At 72.2% G+C, this 20,116-nt stretch overlaps 2 protein-coding genes across 6 annotated transcripts; one reads left to right on the forward strand and one right to left on the reverse strand.

Moving 5' to 3' along the window:
• Positions 1–661: 661 nt before the first annotated feature.
• Positions 662–4,224, forward strand: NUDT18 (nudix hydrolase 18). 4 transcript variants are annotated; one of them, XM_064497731.1, is made up of 5 exons: positions 662–743; positions 2,351–2,438; positions 2,605–2,818; positions 3,105–3,710; positions 3,919–4,224. In XM_064497731.1, the coding sequence occupies exons 1-4, from the start codon at positions 679–681 to the stop codon at positions 3,701–3,703; spliced, it is 966 nt and encodes a 321-aa protein (XP_064353801.1). In that variant the 5' UTR covers positions 662–678; the 3' UTR covers positions 3,704–3,710; positions 3,919–4,224. The 4 variants fall into 4 exon arrangements, with proteins under 4 accessions (XP_064353801.1, XP_064353800.1, XP_025978153.2 ...); XM_064497730.1 differs by having other exon boundaries at positions 696–743; positions 2,351–2,818; XM_026122368.2 differs by lacking the exon at positions 662–743 and having other exon boundaries at positions 1,698–2,526.
• A 154-nt stretch (positions 4,225–4,378) lies between these two features.
• Positions 4,379–11,760, reverse strand: FHIP2B (FHF complex subunit HOOK interacting protein 2B). Of its 2 annotated transcripts, XM_026122399.2 has the most exons (17): positions 11,530–11,760; positions 11,363–11,441; positions 10,210–10,379; positions 9,269–9,373; positions 8,885–9,007; positions 8,470–8,667; positions 8,202–8,398; positions 8,004–8,112; positions 7,854–7,930; positions 7,199–7,388; positions 6,966–7,126; positions 6,752–6,880; positions 6,572–6,662; positions 6,356–6,499; positions 5,502–5,642; positions 5,315–5,415; positions 4,379–5,233 (listed from the first exon to the last, which is right to left on the reverse strand). In XM_026122399.2, the coding sequence occupies exons 1-17, from the start codon at positions 11,572–11,574 to the stop codon at positions 5,128–5,130; spliced, it is 2,166 nt and encodes a 721-aa protein (XP_025978184.2). In that variant the 5' UTR covers positions 11,575–11,760; the 3' UTR covers positions 4,379–5,127. The 2 variants fall into 2 exon arrangements, with proteins under 2 accessions (XP_025978184.2, XP_064353779.1); XM_064497709.1 differs by lacking the exons at positions 6,966–7,126; positions 7,199–7,388.
• Positions 11,761–20,116: the final 8,356 nt, after the last annotated feature.

Consider the following 20,116-nt stretch of genomic DNA (forward strand, 5'->3'; position numbering starts at 1 on the left):
TGCCGGCGTGGGAGCACTGTCGCGGCAGGCTGCGTGCTGCAGGCAGCAGCGGGCTCGGTGCAGGGCTGCGCGAGGGCACAGGCAGCACCAGCCGCGCTGCAGCTCCTCCGCAGCACCGAGCACTGTGACACGGGTGGGGGGACAGGACTGCCCTGCTCCGCGCAGCCCCCCCAAGGACCATTGCCTGGAGATGTCTGCACGGCCTAATGACACCAGGGAAGCAGGGTGACCCCGGGGCGCCGCACGCGCTGTGCACGGGGCCTGTGCTGCACCCGCGGCGTGCCGCATGCGACATGCACCGTGCACTGTGCAGCGTGCACCATGCAGCGTATGACGCCATGCACTGCGCAGTGTGCACCACGCAGTTTATGACAACACACATGCACAATACGCGCCGTGCAATGTCTGACGTCATGCACTGCGCAATATGCACCACGCACCATGCCGGGTACGACGCCACGCATGCGCAATGCGCCCCGTGCAATGTCTGACGTCATGCACTGCGCAACATGCACCACGCACCATGCGGTGGATGACGCCACGCATGCGCAATGCGCACGACGCGCCACTGCCAACCCACCTCCGGCCCCCTTAAGGCCTAAGCCCCGCCCCGCTGCTGTTAGAAGAGTGACGGCGGCGCTACCCAATGCGAAGCGAGCTCGGCGCGCGGGGCGGCCTATGGGCGGCGAGGGGGGGAGCTGGCGGCCTGGCGGCGCGCGCGCGGCGGAGCCCCGGGACGCGCGGTGAGTCGGGGGCGGTGCGCGCTGCTCCGGCGCATGCGCGCGGCGGAGGCGCCCCGGGGGGGGCTGCAGGCGCCCCGCGAGCCCTCCCCATTGCACCCTGCACCCCCGAGCCCTTCCCTGCTGCACCCCGAGCCCTTCCCCTATTGCACCCTGCACCCCCGAGCCCTTCCCCTATTGCACCCCCCGTGCACCCTGCACCCCCCAGCCCTTCTCCTGCTGCCCCCCCCGTGCACCCTGCAGTCCCCTGAGCCCTTCTCCTGCTGCACCCCCCGTGCACCCTGCAGTCCCCCGAGCCCTTCCCCTGCTGCACCCCCCGTGCACCCTGCAGTCCCCCGAGCCCTTCCCCTGCTGCACCCCCCGTGCACCCTAGCAAACCTTTCCCCCATTGCGCCTTGCAGTCCCGCAAACCCTCCCCCTCTCTCACCCTGCAGACCCCCGAGCCCCTCCCCTGCTGCACCCCGTAACGCAGCAAACCCTCTCCCGCTGCGCCTCGCTGTGCGCCCTGCACCCCAGCACACCCTTCCCCTCTTCCACCCTGCAGTCCAGCAAACCCTTCCCCCCTTGCACGCTGCAGCCCAGCGCACCCCCTTGCACCCTGCAGTCCAGCACCCCCTTCCCCTTCTGTACTCTGCAGTCCAGCAGACCCTTCCCCTACTGCATCCTGCAACCCAGCACCCCCCCACGAAGCCCACACTCCCCCAAGCGCTTCTTCCCAGGCACCCCACGCTCCGGCCAGCCCTTCTCCTACTGCTCCCTGCAGTCCAGCCAGCCCTGGCCCCCGCAAGCTGGCGACTCCTTCCCTAGTTACAGCCCCCCACGCACCCCGCCGCCGAGCGAGCCCTTCCTCTCCTACGCCCCCCTGGACATCCCCCAGTCTAGCCAGCCCTTCCCCCCCTACATCTTCCAGTCCAGCAAACCCTTCCCCCCCTACATCCCCCAGTCCAGCAAACCCTTGCCCCCCTACGTCTTCCAGTCGAGCAAGCCCTTCTCTTACTACAGCTTTCCATGCATCCTGCAGTCGAGCCAGCCCTTCCTCTACCGCAGCTCTCCGTGCATCCCGAACTCCAGCGACCTCTTCCCCTATAGCCCGCTGTATGCCCTGCAGTCCAGCGAGCCCTTCCCCTGCTGCGCGCCCCCGTGCATCCCCCAGTCCAGCAAGCCCTTCCCGTACCGCGCCCCTCCGGGCATCCCCAAGCCTGCCGACCCCTTCGCGTGCTACCTGCCCCCGTACGGCCTGCAGTCCAGCCAGCCCTTCCCCTACCGCGCCCCGCCGGGCATCCCGCAGTCCGGCCGGCCCTTCGCCTACTGCAGCCCGCCGGGCATCGCCAGGGCTGGCGACCTCTTCCCCTACTACGTCCCTCCGTCCTTCCCCTACTTCAGCCCGCTGGGCGTCCCCCAGTCTAGCAAGCCCTTCGCCTGCAGCCCCCCGCAGCCCGGCGCCCCCCAGGCCAGGGACCCCTTCCCTCACTGCATCCTGCAGCCCAGCGAGCCGCCGTTCCCGGGCTGGCGGGCCGCGGCCCCCCGCCTGCACGCGCTGCGGGTGCCCTCGCCGCCCCCCAGCCCCGCGGCGCCCTGAGCCGGCGCCTGAGAGCTGCCGTGCCCCGCAGCGCGCCCGGGCCGCGGTGCCATGGCGGAGGCGCCGGCGGCGGAGCTGCACGCGGTGCTGAGCGGCGGAGCCTGGGACGTGGCCGAGAGGTACGACTGCTGCCCGCGGCCCGCCGGCCCCGCGCGGCTCCGCAGGAACGCCTGCTACGTCGTCCTGGCCGTGCTCTTCAACGAGCGGGTGAGCGCCCGGCGCCGGCACCGGCCCTCCCGGCCTCCCTCCCTGCCGGCCTCCCTGCCTCCCTGCCTCCCTCCGCAGGACGAGGTGCTGCTGACGCAGGAGGCCAAGCCCGAGTGCCGGGGCAAGTGGTACCTGCCCGCCGGCAGGATGGAGCCCGGCGAGAGCATCGCGGCGGCCGTGCGGCGGGAGGTGCGGGAGGAGACGGGGCTGGAGTGCGAGCCGCTCACCCTGCTAGCGCTGGAGGAGCGAGGGCCGGCCTGGATCCGCTTCGTCTTCCTCGCGCGCCCCACCGGTGCGTCCTTCCGCCTTTCGGGGGGGTGCATGCTCGGCCCTGGGGAAGAGCGGGGTATCGCCAGCCCTGTGCTGGGGTATCTGCATCCCCGCCATCCCCATGATGGGGTGTCAGCATCCCTGCCAGTGCTGTGCTGGGGTATCGGTGCTCCCTGCAGCACGATGATGGGGCACGCGCATCCCTGCCTTCCCCGTGATGGGGTACCCGCATCCCTGCCATCCCCGTGCTGGGGTGTCAGCGTCCCCGCCAGTGCCGTGACGGCGTGTCGGGGCCGCTCTCCCTGCAGGTGGGACCCTGAAGACGCTGCAGGATGCTGACGCCGAGTCGCTGCAGGCCACGTGGTGGGCCGGGGAGCCGACGGCGCTGCCCCTGCGCGCCCCCGACATCCTGCCCTTGCTGGAGCTGGCCGCCCGCTACCGCCGCAGCCCCTCGCACCCCGCCACCCTGCCCCAGGAGCTGCCCTGCGCCCTCATCTGCTTGCGGCTCCTCGTGGCCTTCGCCAGCGACGCCGGGGAGCTGTGGGTGCTGCTGAGCACGGCCGGGACCCCCCACCTGCCCGTGACGGCCTGCGGCACGGCCGCCTCCGAGCTGCGGGGCGGGCTGCGCGCGCCGGTGCTCCGGCTGCTGCGGGACTGCCTGCCGCGGGCCCCGCCGAGCCCCGCGCCCCTGGGGCTGCTGGGGCTGCAGCACCGCGCCGGCGGTGCCGGCGGCGCGGACGGCATTTGCTTCAACGTCCTGCTGAGCGTCGCGGCCGGCAGCCCCGGCGCCGGCCCCCCCGAGCTGCGGGGCCCCGCGTTCTGCTGGTGGCGAGTGGAGGAGGAGGGCCTGAAGGGCAGGATCGTGCAGCGGCTTCGCGCGGCGGCCGTGGTGCCCATCTACAGCTAGCGCCCAGGTAGGCTGCGCGGGGCAGCACCCGGGGGTCCCTTTTGCACCGCGACCCTTTCCCCTGCGCCGATGTGCCGGCCGCATCCAGGCGTGCGGCGCCGGGGGAAAGCACCGTGCTGGGGCCGCTCGCCGTGACCTGCCAGCTCTGCTCGGCCGCTGGCTCCTCGGCTGAGCCCGGTGCCCGTGCTCACGCGCAGCTGATTTTTGCATCGCAGATCAGCAGCTCCGAGGGCCCCGGCGCTCGGGGGGAGCACGTCGGTGCCTCCTCGGACCCGGGCTGCCCTCCACCCCGCAGCGCTCACCGGGATGGGGATGAAGCTCGTTGGGGCTCCCCGAGTCGGCTCTGAATTGGGACAGCGGTGACAGACGGGTGAGTGGAACCGGCCTCCAAGGCGGAGGCTGCGGGAACCTGGGGCACAGAGCACGCGGCCCCGGGGAGGATGGTCCGGGGCGCCGCGCCCTTGCCGGAGGGGACCGAGAGCCAGCCAGAGCCGAATAAAAAGGGCCATCGCTTCCTCGCATCCGTGTGGCTCCTTGCTGGGACCGAAGGCGGCTGCGAGCAGGACGCCCGCTGCGGTGGGGAGGGCAATGGGGACGGCAGGGCGGCACGCTGTGCACCCGGCAGCGGTGCTGGGGGGGCCGGGACGGCGCCGTACGGACGGAGGAGTCGCAGCGTGCGGTGCTGAGCTCACGGCTTTATTGCAGCAGGCAGAGACAGGTCGCTCGCGGGGGACGGCCGGTGCCGGCGAGGCCCCTCGCGCCCGCGGGCGGGAGCCACACCAAGCGCACAGCAACGCGCACGCCGTGCCCGGGCTAACGGGGGGCTGTGGAGGTCGAGTTGCCCCAGCAGGAGAGGGGGTAATAACCCCCCCCCAGGACGCCCCCGAGCAGCTAACAGCCCCGCGGGGAGCCGGTCGATTGTCACGGGAGGGCAGCGCCTGCCGCGTGTAGTATTATTGCCAAAACCACCATGCCGAGGCGTGCCGGGGGGCAGCACCCCTGCCCGCACGGAGAAGCAGCGTGGTGCACCCCGAGGGGCCCGTCCCGGGCCAGGTGAGCGGGGAGGTAGTTGGGATTTAGCACCCGCTGCACCCCACGTCTTGTGCCGCCGCCTCGGCGCGGAGGGGGCCAGTGCAGCGCCCGTTGCAGGCTGCCACGGCCCGGGGAGGTGCCAGACGGGGCAAGCAGGGACCAGAGCACAGTGCTGGGATTAGGACCCACTTACTGCCGCCCCGCTGCACCGGGTGCAATGCCAGGAGAGGGCTGCGGAGCCAGGCCGGCATCCCGGCTGCTTCGGGTCGGGTCGGCCGCAGCCTGGTGCTGTCCCCGGGCTTGCCGGCCCCGGACACACGCTGTCCCCGGAGGCCACCGCAGCCCGGCAGAGGAGGACAAGGAGGCGGCGCCCCGGGGAGCGGGCGCCGGGCTCAGGCGGGCCCCTCCGGCGGGACCTTGACCAAGGCGATGGCAGCCAGCTCCTTGCAGAACTCCTCCAGCACCACGACCCCCTTGAAGAGCGTCGCGTGCTCGATCCTGCGGGGAAGCGAGCGGGGCGCTGCCGCGAGCCCTGCACGGGGCACGTGGCCCCCGGGCCCGCGGGACGCCGGCACTTACTGCTCTCCGGGCACCAGCCCCATCAGCTGCCTGCGCACCAGCAGCAGCTTGGCCCTGAACTGCGGCACGCGCTGGATCCTCTGCATGAGGTCCCCGATCACCTGCGCGAGGCAAGCAGCGGGTCAGGGTCAGCCCCGGTTTCGGGGGGGGCATCCCCCCCCCCCCCCAGCCCCGACGGTGACGTTACCCGGACGAGGACGGAGAAGAGCGAGCGGCAGCCGGGCGCCAGGTTCAGGTAGGGGTCCAGCAGGTACTCGTGGAGGTGGGGATGGGGGAAGGCGGCCAGGCGGGACAGCACCGAGGTCACCTGCAGGTTCAGGCTGTAGGGCTGGGACACGCGCAGGACGCTCAGCGGGAGCCGGCACGCTCCCACGGGGATTTCAGCCCCTTCCCACCACCCGCGGGCTCGGGAGGGATGAGCAGAACGAGCCCGTCTGCAAACGCTGCCAGTGCCCAGGAGCCCAGGCTGATGCCTGCGGCAATCTTACCCCTGCTCTCAGGGGTGGAGGGGTGCCTCGGGGGGCCGGTCCCATGCTCAGCCTCGGAAACCGAGCAAGGCCTCCACGGCATAGCCAGGACCCCTGGAAGGAGCGGAGGGCTCCCACCCGCCCTCCCGCGCAGGGCTGACAATAGCGACGCTAACGCACCGCATCCCCTGTTCACATGCACCCGGCTAAGACAAAGGGTGGCTGCGGTCCAGGAGAGCCCTTTGATCACGGGCAGAGTCGCTTGGGAACTGTCACCTCCTGGGAACCTGCTCAGAGGGGCTCCCGCCACCCCGGGCCGAGGTTATGGGAGGATCTTGGTGGAGACTGGGGGTTGCGGGTCCCGCTGGGGTGGGTGGGCTCTGCGACGGGCCGGCAGCCTGAGCAACGAGGCTCTGCTGGAGCTCTCCCAAGGGATCTGCGGTCCCAGGGGCTGGCTTGTTAATTAAGTGAGGAGCAGAGGTGGTGGCAGGACGCCTTGCGCAAAGCCTGCACCTCGTCACAGCTGCCCCGGGAGCCCGGCTGGAGCCAGCCTGCGCCTCCGCCCCGCCCCTACCTGGTCCAGGATCCGGGCCATGCGGGCGAAGAGCACCTCGAGGAAGTGTCCCTCGTAAAAGGCCGCTTCGGGGCGGCAGGCGTCGAGGGGCCGGGGCGCGGGCGGCCAGCCCCACGGGGCCGCGGTGGCGCGGCACGCCTGGACCTGCGGCGAGCGGCGGCGGTGGGCGAGCGCCGGGGCGGGCGCCAGGGTCTCGGGGCCCCCCCGGGTACTCACCATCCCCAGGGCGTCGTGCACGTAGGTGTCGTACCCGGCTTCTTCCACGCACGAGGAGGTCTTGGCCTCTTCGGGCACCAGGCACAGGAAGCTGGAAGAGCAGCAGGCGCCGGGGACGGGAGGGCTGCGCGGCGACACAGGGCCCCTTCCCCATCGCCGTGGCGGGTGGCCGAGTCCTACCTGCTGACGACCTCGTTGGTGTGTCCCTGCCCCACCGAGCGGGACGCTCCCGCGAGCGGCGGCTTTTCTGACGGCTGCAAGCCGCAGTCTGGGAACCCATCGGTGAAATAAGGATCCTCCTCCAGCTCCCTGTGGGGCCGGGAGAGCAGCGTTAACCCGGCGGGAGCCGCGGGCACCCCCAGTCCCGCCGCGGCCCGGCGCTCGCCCCGCTCACGGCGCGTCCTCGTCGAGGTCGGGCTCGGGGCCGCCGCGCTCGTCGGGGCCGCGCTGGGCGTAGCCGCGCGCCTCCAGGTTCCGCAGCGCCAGGCTGTGCAGCACGTGCTCGTGGGGCGCGCGCAGGAGCTCGTCGAAGAGCCGCAGGCTGGCCAGGCTGATCTGCGGGGGGGGCGGAGGCGGCGTGAGGCCGGCGGTGGCGGGGGGGGCCGGCGGCGGCGGTGATGGGCTCACCTCGTCGGAGAGGTGGTCGCAGCGCTCTATGAGCTGGGCGCGCAGGAGGTGGGCGCAGGCTCCCGGCGCTTCGGGCTGCCGCTCCGGCCCCAGCAGGAAGAGCACGAGGCCGCGGAGCAGGGCGGGCGCCCGGAGCTGCCGCACCGTGCCGGTCAGCATGGCCGTGGCCCTGAGGATGGCGAGCTCGGACCTGCCGGGACGGCGCGAGCGCTGGGTGCTGCGAGGGGGGGTGCTCCGAAGCAGCCTGGCCCTCCCCTAGCTCCCACGGGGGAAATGGAGGTGCAGGAGAGGCCGAAGCGAGCAAGCCGGGAGGAGACCCCAGCAGCCGCGGCCCCAAGCAGCCTCTGCTGCACCGTGCCCAGAGAAACCATCTCCCAGCCGTTATTTTGTGCCCCGCTCCACCTCTGCAGCGGGCTCAAACGCTCCGTGCCCGGCAAGATGCACCTTCCTCCATGGGAATACGCGGCTAATACCGCACGGTGCTGCGCCGGGAGCCGCAGGCCGGGGCTGCGGCACTGCCAGGATGCAGCAGGACTGCAGGAGCGGCTGCAGGAGCTGCAAGCGGGCATGCACCGTGCAGGGCTTCCCCAGCGCCCTTGGCTCCCCCCTCCCCGTGGGACGGCGAGCCCCGTGGCACCGCCCCCGGCACACTCACATCTGCAGGAGCTGCGGCTGCAGGATGCCCCGGAAAAGCTTTTCACACACGGCCTCGGCGACGGCGTCGGCGACGATCTGCGGGCGAGCACAGAGCCTCAGCGCCGGCGCGTGCGAGCCAGCTCCCCACGCCCGGCGCGGCGCTCCGTACCGGGTGCGCGTCCCTCGCCAGCTCGTCCAGGTAGTCCAGCCAGCTGAAGAAGGCCGCCAGGCTCTCCTTCCCCGGGAAGGCACCGTCACCGCCGGCCTCCCCCTGCGACCTGCGCGGGCACAGGGCCGTGGGCTTCGGCACGGCGGCCCCCGAGCCCCCCCGGGGGGGATGCACCGGGCTGGGGCAGCCCCGCCGCACCTCCAGCTGGCTCTGTCCAGGGCGAGGATGTCGGCGGGGTCGGCGGCGGCGGGCACGGCCCCGTACAGCTCGCAGAGGTGCTCCGCAGCCCGCTGGCACAGGGCGCTGCGCTGCAGCAGGCGGGCAGCGGCGGGCTCCTGCGCCAGCCCCACGAGGAGGAGCAGGTTCTCCCGGGCTTTCAGTGCCACCCGGCTCTTCTGCGAGAGGAAGAGGAGTCAGGCAACCACCCGCGTCCGCCCGGCCCCCGGGCCCGGCGCTCACCCCCTACCTGGCTCTTGCACAGCCCCACCAAGGCGGTGATGAGGTTGTCGTCCCTCCGCGGCGAGGAAGGCTCGGTGTCAGGCGAGCTCCCGGCTTTCCCGGCCGGGGGGATGCCGGCTGCAGCTCCCTGCGGATGCTCTCCGCCCTCTCCCTCGGGGCAGGCGGGCAGCTCCGCCGCCCTCTTCCCATTCAGGAGGCTCTTGCCCTGGTGAAGAGAGGAAGAGGAGCTGTAAAGCATCCTAGCCACAGCCTTCCTCCCCCTTGTCCCTAGGGCTGGAGCCCAGGGAGATGCAAAGCACATGAAAACACCCAACTAAGCAGGCCAAATCCAGCCCTGAGGCCGGCAACGCTGCAAAGTCCGCAGAGCGATTTGGGCGCAATAGGGCCCGTCCTGCACCGCGCGCTGCCTCGAGGCTCCTCACCTCCAGGATGTGCGGCAGCAGGGCAGGATCCTGCTTGATCTTCGCGCACAGGACGGCGGCGAACTGCACCTCCTCCTTCTCCGTGCTGGAGCCCAGGGCGTCGCTGCCGAGCTGGAGCAGCTTCTGCGGGAGCGCGGGGAGCTGGGGCAGGGCAGCCACGCCGTGCCGTGCTGCGCACCCGGCTGCATCGCTCCCCCCGGGGCTCGGCGGGGCCAAGGGCAGCATTTTCCCCTCCTCGGCGTGGGCAGCAGCGGCCCCGGAGGGGCAGGCCCGGGTGAATCAGCGTTGGAAGCAACGCCACGACCAGCCCCAGCACGCAGCGTGCCAGCACGGCCGCTGCCATGCACCGCCTCAGCCCCCGCGCGCCTGTTTTCGGGTGCTCACCTGGACGGGCCGGTGCACGTTCAGGTAGTGCAGCAGGGGATGCTGCACCTGCCCCAGGACCCTGCTGAAGAAGAGGAGCACCTGCTGCCTCATCCCGGGGGGGTACTGAAAGGAAGGGGAGCAGAGACGTCAGCAAGCCCCCGCCGGCCTGTTTACACACCCGATGCCCTTGCAAATGCCCCCAATCTGCCAGGCAGCCTGGAGCCCTGCAAGACCATGTCTGAGCTGAGCTCCCCAGCCCTCCTGCGGAGAAACGGCGGTGGGATGATCTTCCCCTTTCCCACCGCTGCGTTAGTCCTGGAGCGCTCTCGCCAGGGAGTTCAAACCCAGCGCCCCACACAAGCAAGTCCTCGCAGCAGCGAGAGGGCCAGCGTGCACTTCCAAAACACAAAATGAAGAGCACTATTTCTACCATTACCATTTTCCTCTGCTTGAATAAAAGGTTATTTATAGGGAGCCACAGTATTATTAGTGACAGAGCCTGGGAGAACTGTTATTTTGAGGCTGTACTTACTTTGAGAGGTGTCTTTTTAAAAACACAGTGTCCTGCAAATCACAGGACTGATGTGCCAGCAGTGTGAACTCCCACTGCAGACTGCACAGCACCCTCCACATAAATCCATGTTTAGGAGATGCAGGAGGCATCCAAAAAAATTGAGCAGGAGGAATGATCCCAGCAGGGAGGAGGGAGTACCTAGGCCAAGCAATCCAACCCCCCAAAGACACAGGTGGGCACTGCCACGCCAAAAATCTCTCGGAAATACCAGGCCAGACTCCACAAACTCCTATCACCCCAATATAATACCTTCAAAGCTAAAACTATGGAGTGCTACCACAAGCCACGGGAGAGGGATATCGCCAAAGGCCCTCAATACTTGCAGCACGGAGGTTTTGGCGGGGCTAACCCTCCAAGAGAGGTTTCCCCAGCGATGCACACGCACCTCCGCTTTGCCCAGTGTGCTGAGGGTCTCCAGGACCTTGTGCTGCAGCAGGTACTCCAGGCACGGCCCGGCCTCCCCCGCCGGCCGCTGCTTCTCCTCGTACACCAAGATGTCCAGCATCTGCTTGAGGCGCCAGGGGATGTCGGTCTCCTTGGCCGGGGTGCTCTCGTCTGGCAAACACAGCGCGGGCGCTGGGGGAGCCGCGGGGTCTCCTCCCCCCCCGCCCCGTCCTCCCGGCGCCGCTTCCGGCGTGCAACACCCAAAATGTTTGGGGATTCCCAGAATTCCCCATAAACAAAGGCCGTTAATGCTGGCGACGCTAGATGGCAACACTATGGTGCGTCCCAGTGGGACGAGAGGTTGTTTCCTCCACTCGGGGCCTGCTCAGCTCCCCTACGTCCCCAGTCCCTGCCGGGGCTGCAGGGGTTTCCCGGCACGCGGTGCAAGCCTGGGAAAGCCTCCAGCACAGCCCAAGGGCCAAATTCCTGCCGGGGAGAGGACGTGAAGCAGTCAAGGCCTTGTTTTTAGTGCCCTGGGATGGCACCGTGCACCTGGGGAGAGACCTACCCCAGGCTGGACACCGCTGCAGCCTCTCAGGAGTGTCTGCACCAACCCAAACCCCCAGGTTCCCCCAGGGACACAGCCCTGCCTGGCCCCATGGCTGCCCCACACCCCGGCCCTGCGCGCCCGCTGCAGCCACCTCGGGGAGCAGGGCGAGGGCTTTGCGGCAGCGAGGCGAGCCCGCAAAACCAACAGCAGCGTGCTAGGGTCGGTCCCTGCGCCCTGCTGCGGCGTGGGGTCCTGTCCCAGGGCGCAGGCCCCTCTCCTGGGGCGCGGGAACCCCACTCCCAGGCCGTGGGAACCCCATCCCGGGGTGCGGGAACCCCATCCTGGGGTACGGGAACCCCACTCCCAGGCCGTGGGAACCCCATCCCGGGGCGCGGGAACCCTGTTCCCAGGCTATGGGACCCTGTCCTAGGGCACGGGAACTCCGTCCCCAGCCTATGGAAGCCTCTCCCAGGCCACAGGCACCTACGTTAGGGCCCGGGAACCTTCTCCTCGGGCACAGGGACCCCGTTCCCAGGCCGCGGGCCCTTGTCGCAATGCCCAGGGCCCCCCCGGGGCCGGCGCCCGCCCCCAGGCCCCCACTCACCCGTGGCCTCCAGGTAGTAGCCGGTGATGCCCTTCCAGTGCTCGGTGAAGGCCTCCAGCAGGTCCACGCTGGGCTCCCGCTGCGCACACCGGGACGCGGTCAGGAGCGCCCGGCCCCGGTCCCGGTCCCGGTCCCGGTGCCCCCCCGCGCCCCCCGGCCCCACTCACCGTCTCCACCGCCTGCTGCAGCAGCGCGCCCAGGCGGCTCAGCATGGCTGCGCCGGCCCGGCCCGGTACCGGCCCCGGTACCGGTACCGGCCCCGGCCCCGGCGCCGCTCCCTGCGCCCGGCCCGGCCCCCGCGGTGGCTCCGCCCAGCGCCGGACGGGGAGGGCGGCTCGGCCGCGGCGCCTCCCCCGGCGGCTCGGCCCGGCTCGGCGTGGCGCTGCGGGGGGGGAAGGCGGCGGAGGGAGGCCCCGGAGCCCGGAAAGGGCCGCGGGTGCGGGCGGGGCGCGCAGCGGGGCGGGGAGACCCCCGTGCACACCTTGCACCGGGATGGGGGGAGACCCCCGTGCACACCTTGCACCGGGAGACCCCTGTGCACACCTCGCGCTAGCAAAGGAAAGACCCCCCTGCACACCTCACACCGGGACAGGGAAAGACCCCCGTGCACACCTTGCACCGGGATGGGGGGAGACCCCCGTGCACACCTTGCACCGGGAGACCCCTGTGCACACCTCGCACTAGCAAAGGAAAGACCCCCATGCACACCTCACACCGGGACGGGGAGACCCCCGTGCACACCTTGCACCGGGACGGGGAAACCCCCCGTGCACGCCTCGCAGAGATGAACGAGAGCACCGCTGCGCCATGCTCCTTCACGCAGTGAAAGGAAAACCAGCAGCTCTCCCGCAGGTTAGGGAGGCCCTGCCCGGTTAGGGAGCCGCTGCTCGGCCCGGCCCAGCTCACCTCTTCCCCCGACACCATCTGGTCCAAGCCAGGTTTGTTTGTTTTTTTAATCTCACAGGATGTTTCTACAATTAGAAACAACAACAAACACAACCCAGCTGCTCCCTTAGCAGCCCAGGGCTGCAGCCCGGCGAACAGGGCGCGTGCGAAGCGGGCCGCAAGGGCCCGGTGCCAGCCCGGGAGCCCGCGGTGCCCCTGGCCCCGCTGCGGGCACGAGGCCGCGGCTGGGCACCAGCCCGTCGCTGCTGGGGCGCAGAGACAAGGCGTCCCCTTCACCCTGCGGCAGCTAAACTCGCACCCGGCGGCCCCGCTCCTTGCAGAGCCGCTGCCCGGCGGCATCTGCCCCGGCGGCTTGGTCCTCGGGCGCATCCAGGGGGGCCGCGACCTGCCCGGGCACCGTTCTCCAGCGGATCTGCGCCAGGGACAGAGCTGGCGGCAGTGAGGTTGCAGCCGGAAAACTGGGCCCAAAGCGCAAAGCTGCTGGGAGCAGCCCTGACCCCGGGCCAGGGAGGGGGACAAGGCAGCGGGGCCCGCGAGGGGCTGCCCGCCCTCGGTGCCGCTGCCGAGAAACTGGAAACCCAGACAGGGAGTTCATATATATATAATATATATAAAAAATAGATACACGTAGTTATAGCGTTGATACCAATGGTTAAAAAAACAGATACCGAGGCGGTCCTGCACGGTCCACGTGCAGCGTTGCTGTGCTGAGAGGTGCCCGGGCGGGCAGGGTGTGTGCGGGGCGGATCCTGCCCCCGGGACGCGGCGCGGGCACGAGGGGCTGCTCACAGGGCAGACTTCATCTCCCACTCCTGGAAAGCAGCAGAGCCGGGGCAGCTTCTGGCAGGACCTCCGGGGTCCCGGGCTGCACCCGGGTCACCTTAACTCTGCCCACGTGTGAGCGAGCGTCCCCGCCTCCCCGCTCCAGCCGTACCTTCCTCTTCTGCAGCACCTTCCCCTTTTCGATGACGACCACGGAGGGAGCTCGCTTCAGGGCGCTCTTCGCGGAGGCCGTGCGCTTCAGCAGCGGCGTGAGGAAAGAGCCCTGACAGCAAAACCGGGGCGGGCAGAGGGGAGAGGGCGATGCCTGCTCTGCCCAACCCCGACGAGCAACGCACAGAGACCCCGCTGCCTTTCCCACCCGGCCAAAGGCCCCTCGCAGCCCTCCCCAGGCCACGCGCGCCCCGGTCCCCGCCACCGCGGCCCTCCTACCTCGGAGCCGGCCGAGCTCGCGGTGGCGGCTATGTGGCCCTTGAGCGACTTGCCGATGGCCAGCAGGTTCATCTCGGAGCCGGCTTTCAGCCTGCTCTTCACGCGGCAGGCCCTCTCCAGCTGCCCCACCTTCTCCTCCAGCTTGGGGAAGGCTCTCCTGCCTGCGCGGGCAGCGGGAGGCTGAGCCCGGTGCTGCGCGGGCCGGGGAGCGGCACCCCGTGCACCGTCTCGCGCGGGCTCCGAGCCCGCCGCATCCTACCGATGAGGAAGTCCAAGCCGTCGCGAGCCCCCTTCCTCTCGGGCAGCGTCAGCGTGCGCTGGGAGCGGAAGAAATCCCTGCTCTTGAGCTCGGGGCTCACCTCCGCCCGCTGCCGGCTGGCAGCCTGGCCCAGGCGAGGCGCGGCGGATGCTGCGGGAGGAAGGGCAGGGGAAAGGGCAGCCGCGGCGCGGGGCTCGCGGGCACCGCGTCCTCTCCCGGGACGGTCTGCACGGGGAGCACCCAGGCGCGGAGCGGCTGCCCCGAGCGAGGGGCCAAGGAGATGAAACGAAGCCAAGCGGAGCCGGAGCCCGCTCCTCACCTGCCTGCGCCGGCACGGCCCCCCCCAGGGCGGTGCTGCAGGCCCCGCTGGGCACCGCGGAGAGGGGTCTCCTGTGCGGCCGGGGGGCCGCGCGGTCCAGGCTCTGCTGCTGCAGGAGAACGGCCCGTGGGCGAGCGGCCGGAGCGAGCCGGCCCCCCTCGCCCTCGCCGGCCCCGGGACCCGCGGGGGCATCGGTTACCAGCTGCTGCAGCCGCTCCACGTTGGAGTAGACGGGGTTGGGGGACGCGGCCGGCGGGAGCTGCCCGAAGGGGTCGTCCATGTAGGCGTTGGGGGTCGGGAAGCGGCGCAGCAGCAGCCCGCTGCAAGCAGGGGCGGAGGTGAGTCCATCAGTGCTGGCAGCCCCGTGCCAGCCCCACGGCCGCCCCACGGCCGCCGCTGCCTCCTTACCCTGCAGCCGGGCAGCTGCCGGCATCTCCCAGGCTCGGGCTGTCCGGCGGGGTCCGCTCGCAGGCCGGCTCCGCTGCTCCCCTGGCCCGCAGGGTCTTCAGCCAGGCCTCCCTCTCCTCGTCCGAGCGGGTCTGGCCGGCGGGACAAGGGGGACGGGCTCAGGGCGGGCGGGCAGGGGGTGCAGGGGGGCCGTGGGGGGCCGGGCGCTCACCTGCAGCACGGCGAGCTCCCTGCCCCGCTGGGCGATGCGGATGCGGAGGCGCTGGGGGGTGCCGGCGGCGGCCCCCGGGCTCACCTCGCAGCCCCGCAGCGGCACGGCGCACACGGGGTGCCGGGCGCCGTCGGGCTCGGCGAACATGCGCAGGGCGCCCTGCCGCACCGCGCACCACAGCCGCTGCCAGCGCCCGCTCAGCCGCACCGCCAGGAAGCCGCCGGGCCCCGCCGCCTCGCCCCCGGGCTCCCCGCGGGGATGCCCCCGCTCCCCATCCCCGCCACCAGCGCGGTCCCCGCGCGGGGGGCTGCGGGCAGGGCTCCGCGGCGAGCGGTCCGGGTCTGAGTCCGAGCCGAGCCGTGCGTTGGCGGCCTGGGAAAGGAGAGCGCCGGGCTGAGCCGTCCCCGGGGGGGCCGGACCCCCCTGCACCCCAGTTTCCCAGGCGCAGGCCGGCGACTCACCCTGCCGAGCCGCGCGGCGGGCGATGCCGGGGGGCTGGGGGCCGCCAGCCCGCTCGCAGAATCGCTGCTCACTTCGTCGATCACCTGCCGGGGCAGAGGGAGCGTCGCTGCCCTGGGATCCCCGGGGCAGAGTGGGGGTCCCGCGCCCCCATTTCTCCCCCCTCTCCTGCCCACGCAGAGCTCTGCCAGGCTGTGACACCTCCAAACCTTCCTCCAGTCCTCGGCCTGCTGCCGGCTCTGGAAGCCGATGACCAGGGCCTCGCCGGCCGTCCCCGTCACCCTCAGCTGGTGCTGCACCTTCTTGCCGGGCTTGGCCTTGTAGGCCACGCGGCAGCCCCGCAGGTCCAGCTCCAGCACCGGCTGCAGGTCCTTGGCGCACCGGAAGCACTGCGGAGGCGGCGGCCGCGTGAGCCGCGGGCTGCTGGCACGGGGACGGGCGCTGGGATGGGACGGGGACGGGTGCCGGGGCGCGGAGCGGGCGCCCGGGCTGGGACGGCGCAGGGTTCCCGCACAGACCCCCGGAGAGGGGGCTGCACGGGGCCGGGGGACCCACTGCCTCCCCCCAGCCGGGCTCTCACCAGCAGCACGTGCTCCCTGACGATGAAGAGCTGCTTCGTCCACTGCCCCAGCCAGCGCTTCCTCCAGAGGAAGCCGCAGAGCTGGGCCTCGGGGCGGCCGGGGGGGTCGGCGTCGGGCCCCGCCGCCGGCGGCCACTGCAGGTAGTGGGCACGGTCCTTTGCGCACTCCTCCTCCTCCCCGTACGACTCGTAGTGGCTGCTGTCGCTGTCGGCGCTGCCTGCTAGCCGGGGCAGAGGGGCAGCGTCAGGGCGCGGGGCGCGGGGGGGTGCCGGGGACCGGGCGCGTCGGGGGGCTCACCGGCACCGACGGGCCCCCCCAGGCTGGAGGGCTCGGCGTCCTCGTAGGAGTCATCGGCCGGTGGCGCGGCGCCCGGCGCCTGGCTCTGGGGAGGGAAGGGGCAGGGAAGGCAGCATCCCCGGAGCTGGCAGGCAGCATGGGAACATTCCTGGCCTGGCCGGGCCCCCCGCGCTCCCGGCTCGGCACTCTTGGCGCGAGCGAGGCTGCAGCGCAGGGATCTCCGCTGGGTCCCCCTCTCTCACGCCCTCGCGCGCCCTGGGGCCGGTGGTGCTGCGGGCTGGCGGCAGGGCCCCCCCCAGCCCCGTGCCGCCCGCTCTTACCCCCCCAGGTGAGCTTGGGGCGCTGGCTGGGGGGCACTTGCACGCTCTTCCTCCCGGTGCATCCGGAGTCCCAGATCCTGGGGGGAGAAGCAGGATGAGCAGCAGCCCTTCCCCGCTCCACAGCAGCGGCAGAGCTGGGCAACCCGGCCGAGCCCCCGCGGTGCGGCCACTCACCCGGCCGGGGGCCCGGGCCGGCCCGGCCCCGCAGGCTGCCGGTCCCCGAGGACGGCGCGAGGCAGCGCATGATCATGTACTCGGCGTCCTCCGCTGCGGGGGGAGCGCGGCGTCACGGCGGGACCCCGGCTTGGGACCGGCCTGCTCCAAACACCCCCCACCCCGCAGCCCCTTCTGGGCTGGACTAAAGCTCCTGGCCAAAAGCTTGGAGCTGGCGGAATAGGGATGAGAGGCGGCAGGAGGCCGGGTGCTCCGGGGAGGAGCAGCCCCCGCGCCCCCCGCCGCCCGCTCACCCGGCGGGCTCCGGAGCCTGCCCAGCAGCTCGCCCACCGACTCCTTCTTGGCCTGGGCCGCGGCGCTGAGGTTCTCCCGGTCCAGGATGAGCAGGAAGGACCGCAGGTCCGAGAGCAGCTTGTCCAGATCTGCGGGGCACACGGACGCGTCCCCTCGCGGCCGCCACTGCTGAGACCCAGCGACGAGGCCGGGGCGACGCGGGGACAACGGTGACGGAGGAGCGGGGACGAGGGCGGTGGTGGCTCCTGCCCCGTGCCGGCCACCTGCCCCGGCGCCCCGCACAATCCCGCTATTGACGGGGCCGGGGGCGCCCGGGGCAGGGCTGCGGTGGGGGGGCCGAGGCTGAAGGCCGCTCTGTGTGCGCGCACAGAGCCGGCTTGTTCTGCGCCGCGCCGGCCCCGGGAGAAGGGGGCCAGGACCCGTCGCCCCGGCCGGCCGCGGGGGCGGCCCGAAGCGCAGCTCCGTCGCCGGCGCCCCACGTGCCCGCGGAGGCGAGGAAGAGGAGGAGGAGGCACGCTGAACGGAAACAGCTGATGGAGGCTGCTGCGGGGCACGCCAAAAATGCCGAGCACGCACCGGCTGCCCCCTCCCGCGGCAGGGAGCACCTCCGTCCCCAGCCGGGGCCGCGGGGTCCGGGCTGCAGCATCGGCAGGGAAGCCCCGGCCCCGCCAAGCCATCCCGGCGGAGCGGCACGGAGCCGTGTTATGCCCCCTCGCCCCGGCTGAGGCAGGGAGCCAGGCAGGCGTCGCTGCTGGCCTGTGGCCCCCAGGCGAAAGGGGCCCCCCGCCCCATGCAGTGGCTGCATCTGCTCCGCGTCCGGGCAGGCGTTTCCTGTGCTCAAGGCGCAGGTGGCAGAGCAGGGTCCTGCATGCACCCCTGGCCCGGCCTGTGCCCCCTCCCTGCGCCAGCACAGCCCCCAGCCATGAGTGGGGACGGGGACAGGGACGATACCCCCCAGTCCCCCCGGTCCCTGCCCGCCTTTCCCCAGCTCCTTCCTGCCGTGCATCTGGAAGCGGTTTGCATCGCTCCTCTCCAGCCGCTCCGGGCTCTGCTCCCTGCTCCCAGCTGCGCTAAAACGTTGCAGACCCGCTGTCGAAACCCCTTGCCCGCTGGTGCGGGGTTGGGCCGGCCCTCCCGCCGCGCTGTCCCCCCCCGGCCGCCGCGCTCTGCTCGCCGAGTCCCTCCTCGCCTGCCCCCTGCTCCCAGCTGCAATTTCCCGCCTGGAAAAGGCCCAGCGTGGGGACAACCGCGGCCGTCGCCTTCCTTCCGTCCCGCCGAAGCGCCGCGGGCTGCCATCCCCGTGCTCCCTCCGCACCCCCGCGCCCGCGATGCCTCCGGCCAGCGCAGACCCGGGAGCCCGGCACCCCGGGCAGGGCCGACCCGGGAGCGCACACGCGCTGGCCCTGCCCGGGGGAGCGAAAACATCTGGCAGGGCAGCAAGGCTGAGCAACGCCGGAGCTGGGCCCAAACATCTGGATTTCCCTGGAAACCGGGGAGGAAGGGGGGGACTAACTCCCGGCGCTCCCCGGGATGCCGGTGGGGGAGGCTGGGGACGGGGGCCGGCAGCAGAGCAGCCGTGGGCAGAGTGCGAGGGCGGAGGGGCCGGGGGGGCCCGGGAACGGCCCCCGCTGCCCGTGCCCGGTGTGCCTGGCTCTTCCCTCCCCTCCCTTTCTCCTCTCCTCCACCCAGGCCAAATTCCTCGGCAATGACATCTCCGTCCATCCGCTCCCCCCAGCCCTCTCTCCGCATCTCGCGCTCCCCTGACCTTCCCCAGCCCCCCCGGTGCCCGCGGCCCCCCCGGCCCGCCCGCACCGGAGCCCGCAGCTGCAGCGCCCGGGTTGTGCAGAGCGGCACCCGCGCCAGCGCGGCGGGGTCCGCAGCTCGCCCTGACACCCCGCCAGCCGCCGGGGCCAAGGAAACGCAGCCGAGATTAAAAACAGCTGCCTCGGTCTCCATGGCGAGAGGGAGCCGGGGAGGAAAACGCCCCCCAAACGCACTCGCGCGGCTCCGAGCAAAGCGCCCCGGTCCTGCAGGCCGCGGCCCCGCCGGAGCTGCACCGCAGGCAGGGCACGACCGCGGGAACTGGGGGGCCGCGCTGCCCGGCCGGCACGTGGGGCACGGGGCGCCCCTCGGCCCGGGCGGCCCCGGGGGCACGGCCGAGCTCCAGCGCTGGGGGCTGCGCTCGCCAAGCGCCCGATGACTCAGAGGATGAGGCTGGACGCGAGGCCGTGGCGGAGCCCGCGGTCCCTCCTCTCGGCAGCGTGACCGCTGCGGGCCCCTCGTCGCGGGGAGGCTTGGCCCTGGCGGCCGCTGGGTCCCCAAAGCGCCCCTCGCAGCTGCCGGGCAGGGTGCCGGCAGGGCCACGGGAGAAGCCAGCACGTCCCAACGGCACGGCGCTGGGGGGGCACCGCAGCCGGCCCTGCTGGGGGGCACCCGGTGCCCGGGCACCCCGTGCACGCTCTTCCACCCGCACCTCGTCCTGTACCACCTCGCACAGCCCCCCTGCCCCGGCCCCCCGGGAACCCCCAACCGTCCCGCAGCCCCTCTTCACACCCGCTTTGCACCCACCGTCCTCATCCTCACAGCCTTCCCGTGCGTCCCAGTGCCACCGTGCCACGCTCTGCCCTCCTCCTCCTCCCACGCGTGTTCCCCTGCCCCACGCACCCCCTTCCCTTCCACCCCCCCACACCCCCGCTGCGTGCGCTCCCACCGCCTGCACCCTCCTGCACGCTCAACCCCCCCCGCCCCCCGCACCCGCTCCGGGCGCCCTCGCACCCCCTGGGCACTCACTCCTCCCCCGTTTTCACCTTTCTGCCCCCGCACGCCCCGCCGCACCCCCTCCGCACACACTCACACCCCTCCGCACCCGCCCTCGCCCTCTTTTCACCTCCTTTGCACGCTCGCAGCCCGGCTGCCCCCTTGCCCGCTCACGCCCCGGTCCTCCCCGCTTTGCACGCTCACGCCCCGCTCGCACCCTCGCACCCGCCCTGCTTTGCACCTTTCTGCCCCGGCCCCGGCCCGGCCGCGCCCGCCCCTCCCGCTCCCCCCGGCCCGGTACCTCTCTGCCGGGCCATGGTGCGGGCGGCGCTCACATCGCGCCGGGGCCGGGGCCGCTGCAGCGCTGGCCCGGCCCGGCCCGGCTCGGCTCGGCTTGGCCCGGCTCGGCTCGGCCCGGCCCGGCCCGCACACGCCCTGCGGGCCCCCAGCGCAGCCCGCCGGGGAGGAGGGAGGGCGGGGAAGGGCTCCGCAGCCTCCTCGGAGCACCACTGCCATCTGCAGGGCAGCGGCCCGGACGCCTGGGCCCTTCCCGGGCC

The sequence above is a fragment of the Dromaius novaehollandiae genome, chromosome 26 (genome assembly GCF_036370855.1).
Source record: "Dromaius novaehollandiae isolate bDroNov1 chromosome 26, bDroNov1.hap1, whole genome shotgun sequence".
NCBI classification, from domain to species: domain Eukaryota; kingdom Metazoa; phylum Chordata; class Aves; order Casuariiformes; family Dromaiidae; genus Dromaius; species Dromaius novaehollandiae.